This window comes from Myotis lucifugus, unplaced genomic scaffold (assembly GCF_000147115.1).
Source record: "Myotis lucifugus unplaced genomic scaffold, Myoluc2.0 scaffold_198, whole genome shotgun sequence".
Classification (NCBI taxonomy): Eukaryota; Metazoa; Chordata; class Mammalia; order Chiroptera; family Vespertilionidae; genus Myotis; species Myotis lucifugus.
This window is the reverse complement of record NW_005871246.1, coordinates 1,036,809-1,054,203: the sequence shown is the minus strand read 5'-3', so window position 1 is coordinate 1,054,203 and position 17,395 is coordinate 1,036,809. Positions and strand designations below refer to the sequence as shown.

The window sequence follows — 17,395 nt, the reverse complement described above, 5'->3', positions numbered from 1 at the left end:
ACGATTTCCCAGTTTTTAAATAAATACACAGGCACTTTGCTAGTGGGCTGTCTTTGCGGGTCGGGTCTAAGTTAAGAGACATTATTACAGTGAGATTCTTCTCTGTGGTCCATGTCTGCTGACGTTCCTGATAACGGGCTTTATGACGCCCTCTTTTTCTCTTCGGAAATGCATTTGAAAGAGTGAGGCTGCAACCCTCAAAATGGCAGATCCCGGTGTGTCTCCACCCATCGGCCACATGGGGGCGCTCCAGCCCATCCCATGTTACAGCCTAGCCCCGCCTGCCCGCCCCAGACCTCTTCCTCCTCGCTACCCTCCTAGAAAAGCTTATCTCCTTATTTACATTTGCACATGACAGGCTAGCGAGGGGCAGCAGGCTTTTGGGGTGTTGGTTCTGGCTTTGCTTGGTCCCAGCCCAGGTTTCCAGCAAGTCCCTGGTTCATGTACAAATGACCAGAATCAGCTTGAACGGGAGGAGACCTATACTCTGGAGGCCCCACTGAAAAGGGACATTCTTCCCTGCAGTGGGAGAGCCCCGGGATTTCAAAGAACAGACTTCCATTTATGTTCGGGCTGCCCGCAGCAATAAAGCAAAGAAGAGCAGGGGCAGACAGGCGGGAGTCTGACTGGTGGGAGGCTGCTTCGGTCAAGGGTCCTGGGGGCAGTTTGATGTGGGAGTGGAGTGTGGTCATGGGCTCCAGTCCTGCTCAGGGTGTGAACTTGGGAAAGTCTCCTGACCCCTGCACCTCCTCACCTTACAGAGGAAGGAGCCACGCTCTGTGCTCACGGTCCCCGCCCATCCCAGCGGTCTCTGGTTCTGGCTCTCTGTGGCCGGCAACAGCGGGGAGTGACTTTGCTAAAGGTTATTTTTGGCGGGGATCTGGCAGACTTCCAGCTAGCGGTGAATGTATGCCTCATGCAGTTGGTATCTTTCTTTTTGGAGACCTCACCTATGGACCTACGTAGCAGTCTAAGATGCTTGAGCTGGAAGGGACCACAAGAACCATGTAGGTAGTACTTCTTTTTTAATAGATGAAGGAGCTGCGTCCCTGAAAGGTTACATGACATTTAGTCACCGGCATCATCATCATTGTCGTCTGACAACACTTTACAAAGTGATCTCCCTGCCATTATCTCCATTTATCCTGCCAACACTCCTCATTTCACAGGTGGGGAGGCTGGGCTCAGAAAGGCTGAGCAACTTGCTCAAGGTCACACAGCAAGTTAGAGCTAAGCTGCAAATCCAGCTCTTGAAATAATTATAGTGTTTGGTGGAATTCCCTAGGAATCTTAGGCAGTTCCCAAGCTACCATGGGAAAGGCTGAATTCTGCTGTAATACACTGATCTGCTTACTGAGTGACTGACTGAACCAATCAATGAGCTGAGTAATCCCATTCATTCACCCACCAGGTGCCTCCAATGGATGTATCCTGGACTAAGTGCTGAGAATACAATGATGAGCAGGATGAAATGGCCCCAGTCCTGGGAATCAAGTGGATGGTACTTAGCTCATAGCCTTCTAACTGTTCACCAGTTTGTGTCCCATTCAATTTGTTCCTTAGCTGAAACACCCATCATTCCTGCCTTCTGCACTTATGTTCTGGAAAAGATGATACAGATGTGCGTTGTATCCCCGTGGTTACCTTCTGCGTGCGCGAGCACATGGCCAGTCTCGGTCTCTCAGTCCCAGGGTACCTCCTGGAGGACGTTTGGTCAGGTGACAGGCTCACCTCTCGGTCACTAAGCTATGTACTTTGGTTGCATGTGGTCTCCGGCTGCCCAATGCTACAAACTCCCTTTCCAGCACAGATACAAGGCACCAGGCAGAAGTGCACAAAGATGACTTCTGCGTGCCTTCATGGTTCTGTAACTCCTTAGATTACATTTTGTACTTTGAAGAAAAAAAGGGGAAAGGCGCACATTTTGGCATCAGGCTGGGTTCGAATCCTAGCTCCAATTGCTGCACCTCAGGGATTTCTCACAACCTATTTAACTACTCACCATAAATTAAAATGCAACATAAAACTACAAAGGCCAGTCTGCGCGAGCATCCTCACCCCCTCGAAGGAAAACAATCACCCCTCTTGTATTTCTAACCGCGAACATCTCCATTAAAGCCTTGCAGTTTGAACCACCTCAGAGGCTCTCCTCCTTCACGTCACAGTTCTCTTGGTCACTAATGGATTCAGACTTTATGATTTGAAATGTGGGGTCTTGTTTTTCTTTATCTCACCCAAGGATATGTTTTATTGATTTGAGGGAGAAAAGGGGGGAGGGGAGAGAGAGAAAGAGAGATCAGTTGCCTCCTGGAAACACCCCGGCTGGCGATCTAATTCACAACCTAGATATGCGCCCTGACTGGGAATTGAACCCACAACCTTTTGATGAACAGGAAGATACTCCAGGCAACTGAGCCACCTGGCCAGGGATAAAATGTTCTTATATACTTGGGAGAGAAAGAGATATTTCTGCCTGTTTTTAAAATCAGGGATGTAATTTGTGTGTGTGAGTGTGTTAAGGAGAGTAGAAGATTACCTCATGAACCATAGAGCTTTATGATTGGACGAGACCCTAATGACCTTGACCAACACCCTCATCTGGAGTCAAGAAAGATGGCGGGAAGCTTTACAACTCGATTGGGAGCAGAATCATGAGCTGAACGTGTTTTCTTGTTTATAGTTCAGTGTTTCCTGCTACAAATACTTTTTATGGTAAAGACCAAACAGAAAACGCCACTAGCCAGTAGTATTTGACATGTAGAGGGGTTGATGCAAGCAAGGCCCCTGGAATTCACTCCACCGCTCTGCCATGTCTTCCAGACTTGTCCCACCCACCCCAGTAGCACAAGCTCACTTCAACCAAAAGTGAAATGTCCAACAGTTACCACTGCATTTGTTCATGGAAATCTATTAGCAAAGTGCAGTGAGGGGCAGGCAAAGCCATGTACATCGGAGCCACCCAGGAGACAGTTAAAATGCGGAGTCCCTGCCCTAACCCTGAGCCCCTGGATGGCACCCACAATCCCACAGTTGAGAGCCAGACTCCTCCTTGACGGATGCTCAGGTCTGAGCCCGAGTGCATCAGGCTAACAGCTCTTGGGGAGGCTCCGCCAGGTATTTAGAGTGACTTAGAAAGGAGTGTTCCTATAAAACCTGGTCAAGTAGTGGGACTAGACTGAGCTAGAGCTGCATCAAGACCAGAGCTGGTAGAAAAGGTAGCATGTTGTAGCTCAGAATTTGTTTAAAATCTTGCTCTTAACGTATTAGTTTATGAAATTATTTGGTGATCGGATTTAAGCCTTTTTTCATTCAAGAGACATATTTTTTTTTTCTTAGTTAAGGTAGCCTGGAAATCTAATAGGACAGGCATACATCTCAAATGGTTTTTCTTTGCTTCATTGCTGCGGGGAGGGATTGAGGCCCTACCGCCACCTGGTGGCAGCACTGGAATCTGCATCATTACTGTGAGCTTGATGTGGGCCGACCTGGGGCCCCACCTTCCAGTTTGTCATTTCAGCAAGACATCAGTCGAGCGTGAAATCATGCGGCTTCAGCGTAGACAGTGTCACAGCAATACCACAATCCAAAGAATAGACAAACTAACACACACGGGTTTCATTTTTCAGGAATCAGCGGTGGCCCCTTGGAAAACCACTACCGCCTGAAGCAGTTCCACTTCCACTGGGGAGCAGTGAACGAGTGGGGCTCCGAGCACACGGTGGAGGACCACGTGTACCCGGCAGAGGTGTGTAGATGTCCGAGCGGCCCACATGTGGACGCTTTCTACGTGCCGGGCCCCGTTGTAGGGTGGCCATCCATCCCAGTGGCCCAGAAACGGAGGGTTTCCTGGGATGTGGGCCTCTCCGTGCTCCAACCAGAACAGTCGGCCACCCCACCCGTTCAATCACACAACCATCCTGAAGGGAGGGTGTTTTTAGCACCTTCATTTAACAGAAGAAGACGCGGAAGTTCTAAGTGGTTGGGTAGCTTGCCAAAACCAGGCAGCTGGGGCTCAGGAACAATCTGTGCTCTAAGCCTCTCCCTCAGCCCCGCGCTTGCTGGTCCACTTCCGACTCGCACCTTCCTGTCCTTCAGGGTGTGAGGCCACCTATCGAGAATCTGAAAATCTTTACAATAGAGATCATCCTAAAACAAAGTGACCTCTGAAACATTAAGATAAAATGGGAGTCAGGGAAAAAATGAGCAGAGATTAATGCTAGGAACTGGGTTTTGTAGTTATGATGGGGTGATAAGTGGTAATGTATAGATTTCCCCCAATATTTTATTATGAAAATTTTCCAACAAACCAAAAAATGGAAAGAACTGTACAGTGAGAACCCGTGAGTCTGCCACTAAGATTCTAAGATTAATGTTTTGCCATGTTCCCTTTATCACACGTCTGTCCACCCACCCATCCCTTTATCCACCCACCCACCACCTGCCTTTCGGATGCATTTCAAGTTACGAGCTGTTTTTGTTTCAACTTTCTGTTGCCATTGTTATGGGAGTAATACTATAGTTAAAATCGAACTAGAGTCCAGCCAGCCCCCCAAATAAAAATGACCAGTAACCACACACCCAGGCGGGATCTCTGGGGACAGTTTATAAAGAGGCGATTACATCTATTGATATAATTACACACGTTTACAAACGTGACAAAAATGAAAGAGCAGCGGCTTGCAACATGCTCCCTTTCATTTGACAACACAAACTGTGGGTCCGCACCACGGTTTTTAATGTTTACAGGTATTTTAACAGAGGAGCTTGTTGTCATTTATTAGCATAGAGGCGAGATCAGCAATGGGACCCACGCATGCTGTAAGGTGCCGTTTCCGGTGGGCGGTGGAGGGCAAAGCCAGCTCCAAAGGTGGCGTCTCTGAAGGCAGGAGGCTGCAGTCAGGGCTGTGGGCCAGCTGCCTCTGTTTCTGGCAGATTGCAATAGGACAGCAGGTGGGGGGTTCCAGGTAAGCTACAGAGAAGCATGGGAGGCCTCGCCACCCCCATGGTCCCCAGTGCACATGGCTGGGAACACGGGGACTTGGGAGTGAGGTGCCACCTGGAGCACACGTGGACCCCGGCAGAGGACCCAGGGCCTTGGAATCCAGCAGCGCCTGGGGAGGGCTTGCTGCCTCGGGGTTCGGGTCTCCATTCAGAAAGACCTCACCACAGCTCATTCCTGTAGAAGGAAATCTGTAAGGACACCCAGGCCCCATCCATGTTCTGAGCCAGACCTGGCATGGCCAGCACCATGCACTCCCATCACAGAGAACCCCGAGCCAGCCCAGGGGTTCCTCCTGCTGGCCAGTGACCCAGGAAAGCCTGTTTCCCAAGCCGGTCCCCTACCCCTGATTTAAACCCTTGTCATCTGGCCAGTCCTGATGCCAGAAGGAAGGGTGTGAAATCAGGACACAGGAAGTTCAAGCGAGGGCGACAAAGGGAGAGAAAAATGCAATATTGGGGGCATTAAAATTATTTGTTGTTTATGTGAAATTCAAAGTTTGGGACTCCTGCATTTGATCTGGCAAACACTTTCAAGGATATCTGAAAAAAATATGAAAAATAGCAAATAACCCACTCTCTCCAACCCCCATTTCTATTTTATAAAGTTAAAACGAGCCTCTTTCTCTCCCACCAAAAACTCAAAGGCCCTTACGGTCTGTGATTCTATCAGCCACGTGGGGCTCCGAGCATGCTGGTGGCGCCCGCGTTCCTTACCCCGGCTGCTCAGGCTGAATTCATTAAAATCATTGAATGGACACCTAGGTCTGCCACACAGCAGGGGGCAACGGTGTCATTTCTTGCTGCATTGTGATGGGTACAAGGCCTCTTCCTCCTGTGTTTCAGCTGCATTTAGTTCACTGGAATGCTGTGAAATACCCAAACTACAAAGAAGCTGTAATGGGAGAGAACGGCTTGGCTGTCATAGGCGTGTTTTTAAAGGTAACCTCTCGCTGGGCTGGGGCGCCGCCCTCCTGGTGAAGAAGTGGTGTGCGGCCACGGGGCTGCTGTTTGAACAGTCCCCGCAGGATGAGGTGCGCTTGCCGCCCTGCCCGCTGCCTTTTCGAATGAACATGTTGTGTCTGTGCCGCGCAGCTGGGGTCCCACCACGAGGCACTGCAGACGCTGGTGGACGTCTTGCCGGAAATAAAGCATAAGGTAAGCCGCACATATCAGAGTCAGCGTCCTCGGAGAAGCACGGCCGGGCAGGGCACTGGCTCGTTTGCAAGGGGAAGACGGCCAGCTGGTGCGCGTGCCGAGGGAGTCTGAGTCCCATCCTGAAATGGAGCTCGCTGGGGCTGACTCCAGGTGTGTCGCGCGCTGGCCCACGCTCTGCTGTCACTGTGTCACTGCTGTTCCGGGGCCCCTGTCTTCTCAGTATAAATGGGGTGTTGGACTCGATTTGGGTTTCCCCCCAAATTCAGTCATTCAGGCAGCATCTTGAAGATTTTCGCCATGTCGCCCTGCACTGGTCCTGTCCCGAGCAATGACATCCATTAATGCTAACGTCTGTTTGAAAGCTGATGGAAATAAATACTAACTATTAACCTTTAAGAGTGCCTACCCAAGTGCCACCTGGCACACTCCTGGGGGGACACAGGACCACCCATCCCTGAGAGCATGGAGACCATGGGAAGAGGGAAAACCCCACAACCCACCACGCGTGGGAGGCAGAGCGCATCTTGGCTCAGCTCCCCTTGGACACCTTGTCGCGTTAAGCACGACTCTGAAAGATAACAAGGCCAACAATGTCGCTTTTCTCCAACATCGGCTAAGACAGGACTTTGATGGAGAAGTGGACATTCCAAAGAAATGCAGTTTATTTGTTCGGGACCAAACAAAAGCATTCTGAGAGGGAAGGAGTCGCTGTGGTCCTTGAACGTGGTCCTTGGACGGATGGGGCTCCCACCTGTCTTAACAATGGTGAGCTCGGCCCACAGGAAGGCTGGGGGTCAGCCCTTCCTTGGCTGGCTCACGGGGGCCCTTTGATCTGTGTGGTGCCTTCCCCTTGATGTGGGCCTCTGCGTGGGCCTCGTGGGACCGAGCCCAGATCACCCTCCCCACCCCCCGCCGCCATGGCTGCCAGCTCAGGAACTCCACAAGGACAAGGTGCTCGGAGCATCCTCTTCCTCGCTGGTCTCCGGCCAGAGTAAACCTGGGATGTTTTCCCCACCAGCATCCACCGCCTACATGGGGTGGCCTCCGCCTCCCGGTGGGAAAGAAAGGAGCTGGCTGTGAGGTCCTGTTTGCTCAGGGGGTGTTTCCCTCTGGAGAGTTCTCCCCCCCCCCCCCCCCCCATTCACACACTCACATGAGCTAACTCAGGGTCTCCTGGGCCAACCACCAGGGAGGAATGGTGTCTGACGTGCGGTGACAGGAGACGCTGCCTGGGCTCAGTCTGGTCCTGAGGATCATCTCTGGGCCTCAGTTTCCTCACCTGAAGCATAAGAGACTCTTAGAGGTAAAAGGCCCAGCCCCGGTGGGCAGGAGCCGTGCTCCATGGGATGGGAGGTGTCGTCCATCAGTCATTTGTCACAGTCTGCACTCCGTCCTGGGTTCTGGCAGATTTTTTAAATTTTGCAGTGTTACTAGTCATCTCTGTGGTGTACATTCTATCGGTCTTGACACATCAGTGGAGTCACCCAGCCAGGCCCACACAAAACCGTTCCCGCCCGGCACGTCCCATCCTGTGGCCCTCACACAGTCATGCCCCTGCCCCCAAGCCTGGGCGACCACTGATTTGTTCCAAACCCTATGGTTTTGCCTTTTCTCCCATTTTATTCTCCCATGTTGTACCGAATGGAGCTTCCTTTGTCCACTACCTTCCCTCTTTCCCAAATGGGATGTGCATGTTAGAAGAGAGAACGGGAAGACTTCTGAGTGGGCACCCACCACAGGAGCCGGCTTGTCCGTATTCATGCTGCACGCTGGTGCAAACCCGCGTGTGTTCCCAGCTAATCCTCTAGCCAGCGGGGCTGACAGACACAGAGGGAAGGGGCCTTAGCTCGCTTTAGGGGCTCCGAGGGGGAACAGCTTTCTGAACCCTGGTGTGCTTGAGGGGCAGGACACAGAGCTCCCGAGGACATCGCTAGAAATACACAGATGTCCTCTCAAAATTGTAATTGGCAGGTACCTGGCAGTGGGTGGTAGCAGCCCACCAGCTGCTCCTCCGTGTGACCCGCTGCCTCACACCCACCCTGCAGCCCCGAGGGGGTTAGGACAGGCCTCCCAGCATCTGGGTCTGGCCACTGTCTAACTGGTGGTTCTGGGAGAGTCACTTATATCTGTTTACTGTCTTCATCAATAACATAAACATACCCCTTAAAGGGTGATTCTAAAAATTCAAGGTAATGGTCTCAGAAGGTGCCTGGCAGCCTTTGGGGCTGGACAAGGGGAGCAGGAGGGGATGTATCTGTCACCACAAACCCACTGGTACGTTTTGCTTTTTGTCCCACGACCTCTGTGACCTGTTTCCTTCAAGAGTTATGCAGACCAAACCATGGAATGTCATTCGGCATGAAAAGGAGAGAAGCACCAACCAACACACAGCAGCCGGGAGGGGCCTTGACGGTATTAAGCTGAGAGAAGCCGGACACACAAGTCCGCATGTTGTGTGGTTCCATTTGTAGGAAATGTCCATGTAGGCAAATGCATGTGGACTGAAAGCAGATGGGGCCTGTGGCAGGGGCGGCAGGGTGGAGCGGTGAGGGAGGTGACAGCCGCAGGGTTCACTGGGGTTCTTTCTTTTGAGGTGAAAATGTTCTAACTTGACTGTGATGGTGGTTGCACATCTCTGTCTGTGAATATCCTAAAAGCCACAGATCTGGGCACTTTACAGCAGTGAGTTCTACGCTATGTGAATTACATTTCAATCACGCTGCCCTGAAGACACTCCTAGATAATTAATCACACAGTGGAACAACACCTGCTCACGCAAGGCGCCTCATAATCGCCCATTGGTGTGAACCAACTTCCTTTTTTTTTTTTAATCCTCACCCAAGGATATTTTTCCATTGATATTTAGAGAGGGTGGAAGGGAGAGAGAGAAACATCAATGTGAGAGAGACACATCAATTGGTTGCCTCCCGCACACGCACTGACCAGGGATGCTGGTGATGGAGCCTGCAACCGAGGTACGTGCCCTTGACTGGAATCGACTCTGGGATTATTCAGTCCGCAGGCTGATGCTCTATCCACTGAGCCAAACCTGCTAGGGCTCCATTGATTTTTGAGAGGGAAAGACAGAAATATCGATGTGAGAGAAACACATCAATTGGTTGCCTCCTGCACAGCCCTAACCAAGACCCAGGCTGGGGAGGAGCCTGAAACCGACGTATGTGCCCTTGACTGGAATCGACCCTTTGGTCTGCAGGCCGATGCTCTATCCACTGAGACAAACTGGCCAGGGCCCAATTTCCTTCTTGTGGGCAGCTTACCCAACATCTCTCCACTTCTGATGAATGAATGCCAGCAACCAGGGTACAAGCCAGGTGGTCCGGGCCCCGTGCCTGTGCCTTTGAAGGCTGGGTGGAAGGATTCGATGTGCAGAATCCTTCTTCTTTGGGAATGAGAGGGTGTCTGCTTCGTGCTTAAATCCTCCCTCGTGCCCAGCCCGGTGTTGAGGCCGGATGTGCTACGTTGCGTGCGGGCCTGTCCCTACCTCTCAGTCTCACTCGATTTATAGAGGGTGGAGCCCACCATCCTGGGCCGTCAACCCGAGGGACCCGAGGGATCATTTCCTCTCCGAGCAAAAGCCTGTCGGATGCCTCTGCCTTACACGGAGGCAGACACTGGCAGAGGCCCTCCCTCCTCTTTCCACCCCAGGCGCCGTGCTGAGCAGCGTCCAGGTAGCGCCCCTTCTCCTGCCTCTGCTGGTAGATTTTCTCCGTGGCCTCAGCCGGACAGAAGCAGGGTGTCCCCCTCTGTAGGACCCCACCCTGTCTCTTTTTCCTGCCTTTGTGTGTCATTTACTCATTCCGGCCACGTGGTCACTTTGCTGTGCTCTAGCCCAGTGGTTCTCAGCCTTGGCTGCACATTAGCATCACCTGGAGTCGTTTTAAATCCTGATTTCTGGGCCTCATCCTCCGGAAATTCTCTTTCTTTGTTACTAATGTTGTGGCCCCCCCACCCCCCCATGACAAAGAAACAGAATTTCCGGAGGATGAGGCCCAGAAATCAGGATTTTAAAAAGATTCCCAGGTGATTCTAATGTGCAGCCAAGGTTGAGAACCACTGCTCTAGCCCATCAAGCCGCACCCTACCTCAGGGCCTTGGCACTGCCTGTGTCCACCCCCGGAACCTGCATGTCTTTGCCCAAATGTCACCTTCCCAGTGACCATCCTTCTTACCCACCCTCCACCCCCACTCCCTACTTTATTTTCCTCCATCACTGTGCAAATGCTAGAAATCTACTTATTATTTGGGGTACTGCCTGCTTTCCTCTGGTAAAGGGTGAGCTCCATGAAGGTGGGTGGTTTTGTACCCCAGAGTCTAAGATAGCATTGGGTTTACCATGGGTGCTGAATGCAAAGCTGTGAGTGAGTGAATAAATGAATGGATCAACCGTGACATCCCATCGGTGTCCCCTGGAATGCAGAGAGGCAGGTTTCTCCTTATCCTTTTATAAAGCACAGAAAGCGAGCAAACTGTGAGTTCTGAACACGGGGCTCCCAAGCAGGACATGCTGATGGGAGTCCCTTGTGGGAGCAACGCAGAAATCTGGGGACACCGTGGTCGAGAACAGCTGTCCACGTCCACCAATCCTGCCCGTTCCCCGTGAGAAGGACAATTCTGGCATATGCTCCCCACAGGGCGCCCTCCTGAGTGTATGTCATCACCGCGGCCCTGACACTCAGGGACGGCTGCTTTAGAGAGAAGTTCAGCTGTCTTAAGGGGCAGCCACTGTGGAAACAGTGTGACAGTTCCTCAAAACTAAACTTAGAATTCCCATAGGATCTGGCATTTCCATTTCTGGGTAATATGCAACATAGTTGAAAGCCGGGTCTTAAAGGGATAGTGGTATGTTCATGTTCATGGCAACATTACTCACAATAGCCAAGGAGTGGAAGCTCTCCAGTGTCCACTGTCGAATGAATGGATAAACGCGGTGTGGTGTACTAGTCGGTCTTAAAAAGGGGGGAATCCTGACACATGCTACAACACGCATGTACCTTGAGGACGTTTTGCTGAGTGAGATAAGCCAGTAACAAAAGGACAAATAGTGCAGGATTATTCCTCTCATACAAGGTCCCTAGAGGAGTCAGGTTCCTAGGGACAGAACGTGGGATGGTGGGTGCCAGGGACTGGGAGAGGGGAACGGGGAGTTAGTGTTTAATGGGGAAAGAGTTCCAGTTTGGGAAGATGAGAAAGTCCGGGAGATGGATGGGGGTGATGGTTGCATAGCAGTGTTGGTGCACTTACTGCCACAGGACTTAAAAATGGTGAAAATGGTAAATTTTATGTTATGCATGTTATTTTACCACATTTTTTAAAGTATAATATTTTCACAGCCTGGGCATGGGAAAATAGATAACTTTAAAAGAAAATATATAAGCATTGGGTGAGGATTCATGCTCTGCGACAAGGGTCATATGTTCTTGTCACTGCTTCCAAATGTGACAACCGCGGCCTCACAGCCTTTATCTCGGGGAACACACTTCCCTCCTAGCCATGCGAAGCCACGTCTCTGAGAGGAAGATAGAGCCGCTGCCTTCCTCCCTGAGCCTCTGCCCCTCCCACCTCCGCCTGATGCGGCCTGTGGCCTCTGTCTCTCAGGATGCACGGGTGGCCATGGGCCCCTTCGAGCCCTCCTGCCTGCTGCCCACCTGCCGGGATTACTGGACCTACCCGGGCTCCCTCACCACTCCCCCACTGACCGAGTCTGTCACCTGGATCATCCAGAAGAAGCCCATTGAAGTGGCCGCGAACCAGGTGAGCTGTGCCTGCAGCTGGTGTAGTGGGACTGTGTTGACGAAATTGTGTGGCAGTGTCACTAAGATATTGTAAGTGAGCATCGTGGAGTTTTACCTTTTGGTGCATTTTGGATGTTCCTGCACCAGAAGAAAGTTCCAGTTGAAGTACAAGCTTGTTGAGACTGAACAGAGATTCCTGAAATCACAACTCTTTGACCTTGAGATATTAGTGTGTGAGGGAGACAGAGACAGAGATGGAGTGGGGGGAGGAAAGGGTAGAGGAAGAGAAAATTTTAGTTTGTTCCACTGTTTGGGTGATAGAACAGTAAGCTACAGAACTATATATGCTGAGATAAAATTCCAGAAGGATTGTATTAGTCAGCTATTGCTACAATAATGCTGTGTAACAAACCTCCCCAAAACTCAGTGGCTTATAACAAACATTTGTTTTTTTTTTCTGCTTGTGGGTTTATTGATTTTCTTTTCTTTTTAAATATATTTTTATTGATTTCAGAGAAGAAGGGAGAGGGAGAGAGAGAGAGAGAGAGAAACATCAATGATGAGAGAGAATCACTGGTCAGCTAGGGAGGCTCTATTTTAGGTTGTAGATGACTGGGCTTCACTGAAGGTGGTCAGTGGTTGGGTTGGACCCAGTGTCTCTCATGCTCCTTGGACCAGTGACTACCAAGGGCTGGTTCTCATGGTAAATGACAAAACAAGCCAAACGACACATGCACACTTAAGGTTTCTGCTGGCATCACACCCATTCCCATCCTGTTGGCCAAAGCAAGTCACAATGGCAAGGCCAAAGTCAGTGGGGCAGAGAGGAAGGGAGTGAATATTTACTGAACAATACCCCGGTTTATCACATAGATACACACCAAAAAGTTACTACTCATTATCCCAGGGTCATAGATCTGCAGTGGTTTTTATTTTCTTCCTTTTCCTTATCTAAATATTCTATGGTTCTAAAATAAGTAGATATTACATATATATTTTTTAAGTTGCAGTATCTTTTTCTTTGGAAATCTAGAATCAGGAGAAAGTCCGTCTGCTGAGGGCAGTTTAGATTTAGGGATGATAACTACACAGCAAGCACGGTGTCACTGTCCCACCCCTGCCTCAGGCAGACACCGCTGATCAATCTCAGCAGTATTTATCAGCTCTGGTTCAACTGTCCTTTTCTGAGGGCTCTAGATGCACTCTTAGAGGTACTTCCAGCCTCACACGTCTGAAAATATTCTCTTATTTAAAAGTCACGGAATGATGCCCTTTGCCTTGCGAGTCTGAACTTTGAGATGCAGGCTGCAGATCACCCATCCTACCCCCAAACCAGAACTATTGCAGACATCAGGACGGCCTTGGTGGAAGAATGACCCCTGTCACCAAGACCCCTCTGTCACTCAACAAACATGTAATAAGCACCCATTCTGGGTCAGGTTTGGAGCAGGCGAGGGTGGGAGAGGGGTAGGAAAGGAGAGGGTGGTGCAAAAACAATGATATCAGTCTCTGCAAACTGCTGTCTGCAGGGAAATGAAAACAGGGTTGGGTGTTATTCAAAAATACAGATCAGAAGCCCCTTACCCTGACCAGTGGAAGTGGGAGGTGTGTGTGCACCCCCGGGGCAGTGGGTAGAGATGGCCAAGTGGAGGAGAGGAGAGAGGCTGCATTTCTGAGAAAGTAAAAAAACCGTGCAGTGAGCTTGAATGCCTGGGAGACTGTGTGCACCACGCTCCACAGAACTCCACGGGCGCTTCATCAACCACACAGATCTGTCTTGCTCAGTAAGTATAGATAAAATGTCACTTCTGCATTAATTAAACATGTGAGTTATTTTCACAGAGCTCATAAGTATATTCTGAGAACAAATGAGATGATACATAAAAAATAATCTTTTAGTTCCTTGAGTGAAAAGTAAATCAAAGGTTATGCATTAGGTCTCTATTGCTGCGTAACAAATAGCTCAAAAACTTAGTGATTTAAAAAAAAATCATTTATTATCTCTCAGAGTTACTGTGGGCCAGAATTTGGGGTGGTTCTGCCCGGGATCTCTGATGGAGTTGCAGTCAGGTGTCAGCTGGGGCTGCAGTTTTCGGAAATCTCACCGGGGGCTGGAGGATTCATGCCCAAAGTGGCTCACACGAGTAGCCTGCAAGAATGCACGCCCGTGGGCCTCTCCACGGGCTGTGTCAGTGTCCTCACAACATGGCAGCTGGCGTCCCCAGAGACCCCGGTGGAAGCTGCAATGCCTTTCCTGGCATCGCTCAGGAGTCACCTCTGCCATGTAGTATTGGCCACACAGGCCATCCCTGATTCACGGTGGGAGGGGACTACACAGGCCCTGGGAGCTGTTCACTGTCCCTGCACCCAGGTGACTGGTGGCTCTCTGTTCCAGCTGGCCGCGTTTCGCACGCTCCTGTTCACGGCACTTGGTGAAGAAGAGAAGACGATGGTGAACAACTACCGCCCACTTCAACCCCTGATGAACCGGAAGCTCCGTGCATCCTTCCAGGCCACTGAAGGGGGCACCAGATCCTAAATTCATTACGTCCAAGTCAATGGGCTGAACTAACTGTAAAGAGAGGAAGTATTGTTTCCCAAGCCTCATGGTCTGATCATATGCAAGCCCTGACATTAAAAAGAAAGACAGAGATCATTGTTTTAGTCAATGTACTTTTCAGCTGCAATGAAAATCACTTCAAAGAAAGGGAATGGATAGCCGGGACCCGGAGGATCTCATGGGACTCGCAGCAGGTCACGGCAGCCTCACGGGGCCGAGCAAGCCCCCGACTGACGTCATCCGCCCAGCCCCCTCTCAGCTCCATGCTGCCCCCTCCCCAGGTGGTGTCCTCTGTTTCTCCACACTCATGGCCTCCCATAGTTCCCAGGCAACAGAGTCTCGATGTGTCAGTGTCCCGGGGCTCCTATAATAAATGACCCCAAACTGAGGGGTTAAACATCAGAAATATATTTTCCCACAGTTCTGAGACTGCAAGTCCGAGGTCGAGGTGCCGACACTGCCGGGGCCTGGTGAGACCTCTCTCCGTGGCTTGCAGGAGGCACCATCTCACAGGGCCTTTCCTCTCTCTCTTCCTCTTATAAAGCCACCAATCCTATCGAATTATGACCCCACCTTTATGACCCCATTCAACCTTAATTATCTTCTAAAAGTCCCATCTCCAATACAGACATACTGGAAGTTAAGGCTTCAACATATGAATCGGGGCGGGTGACACAATTCAGCCCATAGCAACCATAAACTGTGGGCCTAACCCCACAGAAGTGTACTGTCTCACAGTTCCGCAGGCTGGAAGTCCAAATTTAAGGTGCGGGCAGGGCGGTTCCTCTGGAAGCTCCAGGGGAGAACCCATTTCCTTGCCTTTTCCAGCTTCTCGAGGCGCCTGCGTTCCTTGGCTTGAGGCCCCTTCCTCCATCTTCGAAGCCAAAGATTTCTCCAAAGTGTTTGGTTGTTCAGGACATGCCACCATTCTGGAAAGTGTGTAATGGTTTCTCTATGTTTTTCATTATGGTGAAATACACATTAAGTTGTCATCTTAACCATTTTTAAGTGTACAGTTCAGTGGCATTAAATGCATTCATAATGTTGTGCAGCTATCACTGCCAACCATCACCATCGCTCTGCTCGCCGTGTAAAGCTGAAACCCTGTCCCCACGATGCTGAATGCTCTAGGCTTCCATGTGACAGGAATGACGCAGTGTTTGTCCTTCTGTGACTGCTTATTTTACTCAGCATAATGTCTACAAGTTCATCCACGTCGTAGTGTATGTCAGGATGTCCTTACTTTTTCTTTTTAAGTCTGAATAACATCCTAATTGGTAAAAAAGTATTTTTATTTTTGGAACATTTAAAACATTCCCCTCTGGTAGGGATGCAGCTCTGCAAACACCTAATCAGGTTCTCTTGGAACATTACCTTACAGTCCGATAAACAGTGAGAAACAGCACAGGAAGATAAGCAAAGGCTGTTCTGTCTACCACGGGGCAGGGATACACTCCGTCTCAGTCGGGGGAGGTAAAGAATAAATACACTCATTACAGTCCACAGATAACACCTAAAATCAGAGAGGACCTGTGTTATGAGTGTGGTTTATTGTGGCAGAGATTTACATTGCCTCCCCCCCCCCCCCGCCCCCCCCCCCACCGAATCACAGAACTTCTTATGGGACCAACAATTTAGAGTCTGGCTTTGAGCTACTCAGTGTTCCGGCACCTACTACAGAGATGGCAGTCCTCAACTTCCTTACGTTCGTGCTTCACTGGAGGAGTGCAGTGCTCGCGAGCACCCGTCCTATTCCAGTGCGTTGTGCAGATGCAGCACCACGGGCGTTCATGTCGGTTTACAAAGGCCCCGAATCATTTTTGTTTCACCACAAAACAAGACAGTTTGGGAGCATTGGTGGTGGGTCGAGGCACGGGTGTCAGGCTCTGGATGGGTGGATTGCTTCAACGCCAGAGACGTATGGTGTCCGGGAGGGAAGGAGATATTTTTTAGTTTGGTTTGGACCCCAAAATAGTTCTTGACTTTTGAGAAGATGTAGCCATTCTTGAGTCGCTAGTGAAGTGGGCTTTCGCCTATAAGGAGAGTTTCCTCTGGCTGTTGTAACAGGTGACCACACGTGATGACCTCCCTCCCTCTTACCAGGACCCTGTGATGACATTGGACCGACCAGACACCCAGGACACTCTGTCATCTCAAAGTCACTCCCGGAATCACACCTGCAAAGCCCCTCTGCCAGGTCAGGTCGCACAGGTCCCAGGGCTCAGGGTGTGAACATCTTGGGCCTCGACTCAGTGGGCTGTACATGCAAGACCAGCCTGCGGCCACGTCAGCCAAGCAGCAGGCAGCAGCCCCGAGGCCAGTGTCTTCCGCAGCAGGGGGAGGGGAGGGGTTGGGAAAGGTGCAAGAAGCCGGGCAGAGTGGGTAGGCATTGAGTGTCCCGGAGCTCTGCTGCCCCACAGCACTTTCTGTGAGGGTGGCAAGATCCAGAGCTGCACTGTTCGGTGTACACAGGGGCCACTGAGCACCTGAAATGTGGTCAGTGTGATTGAGAAGCTGACGTTTGATTGTACATAATTTTAATTAGTTCAAATTTATTTATTTTTTATATATTCTTTAATTGATTTCAGAGAAGAAGGGAGAGGGAGAAAGAGACAGAAACATCAATAATAAGACAGAATCATTCATCAGCTGCTCCACACTGGGGATTGAGCCTGAAACTCGGGCTTGTGCCCTGACCGGGAATCGAACTGTGATCTCCCAGTTCATAGGTTGACGCTCAACCACTGAGCCACGCCGGCCAGGCATAATTAGTTCAGATTTAAATACTCAGCTCTCTTTCTAAGCCTGGACATTTGTTACATGGGTTTGTATGTATGTAAAGCACCACAGAGGTGAACACTCAATAGTCATGCACTTTTCACACTTCACAGGGTGTATATTATACCTCAGTTGAAAGAAGTACTTT

General features: G+C 50.4%; 1 protein-coding gene across 1 annotated transcript in view; it reads left to right on the top strand.

The window, feature by feature from the left end:
* The window catches only part of CA5A (carbonic anhydrase 5A), a 31,062-nt gene extending 16,517 nt beyond the window's left edge, over positions 1 to 14,545 (top strand). Inside the window, exons 3-7 of the mRNA XM_006097333.3 lie at positions 3,627 to 3,745; positions 5,845 to 5,940; positions 6,094 to 6,156; positions 11,773 to 11,928; positions 14,305 to 14,545. Coding sequence (XP_006097395.1) covers positions 3,627 to 3,745; positions 5,845 to 5,940; positions 6,094 to 6,156; positions 11,773 to 11,928; positions 14,305 to 14,448 — 578 coding nt within the window. The 3' untranslated portion in view covers positions 14,449 to 14,545. The remainder of the gene's footprint in view (positions 1 to 3,626; positions 3,746 to 5,844; positions 5,941 to 6,093; positions 6,157 to 11,772; positions 11,929 to 14,304) is intronic.
* Positions 14,546 to 17,395: the final 2,850 nt, after the last annotated feature.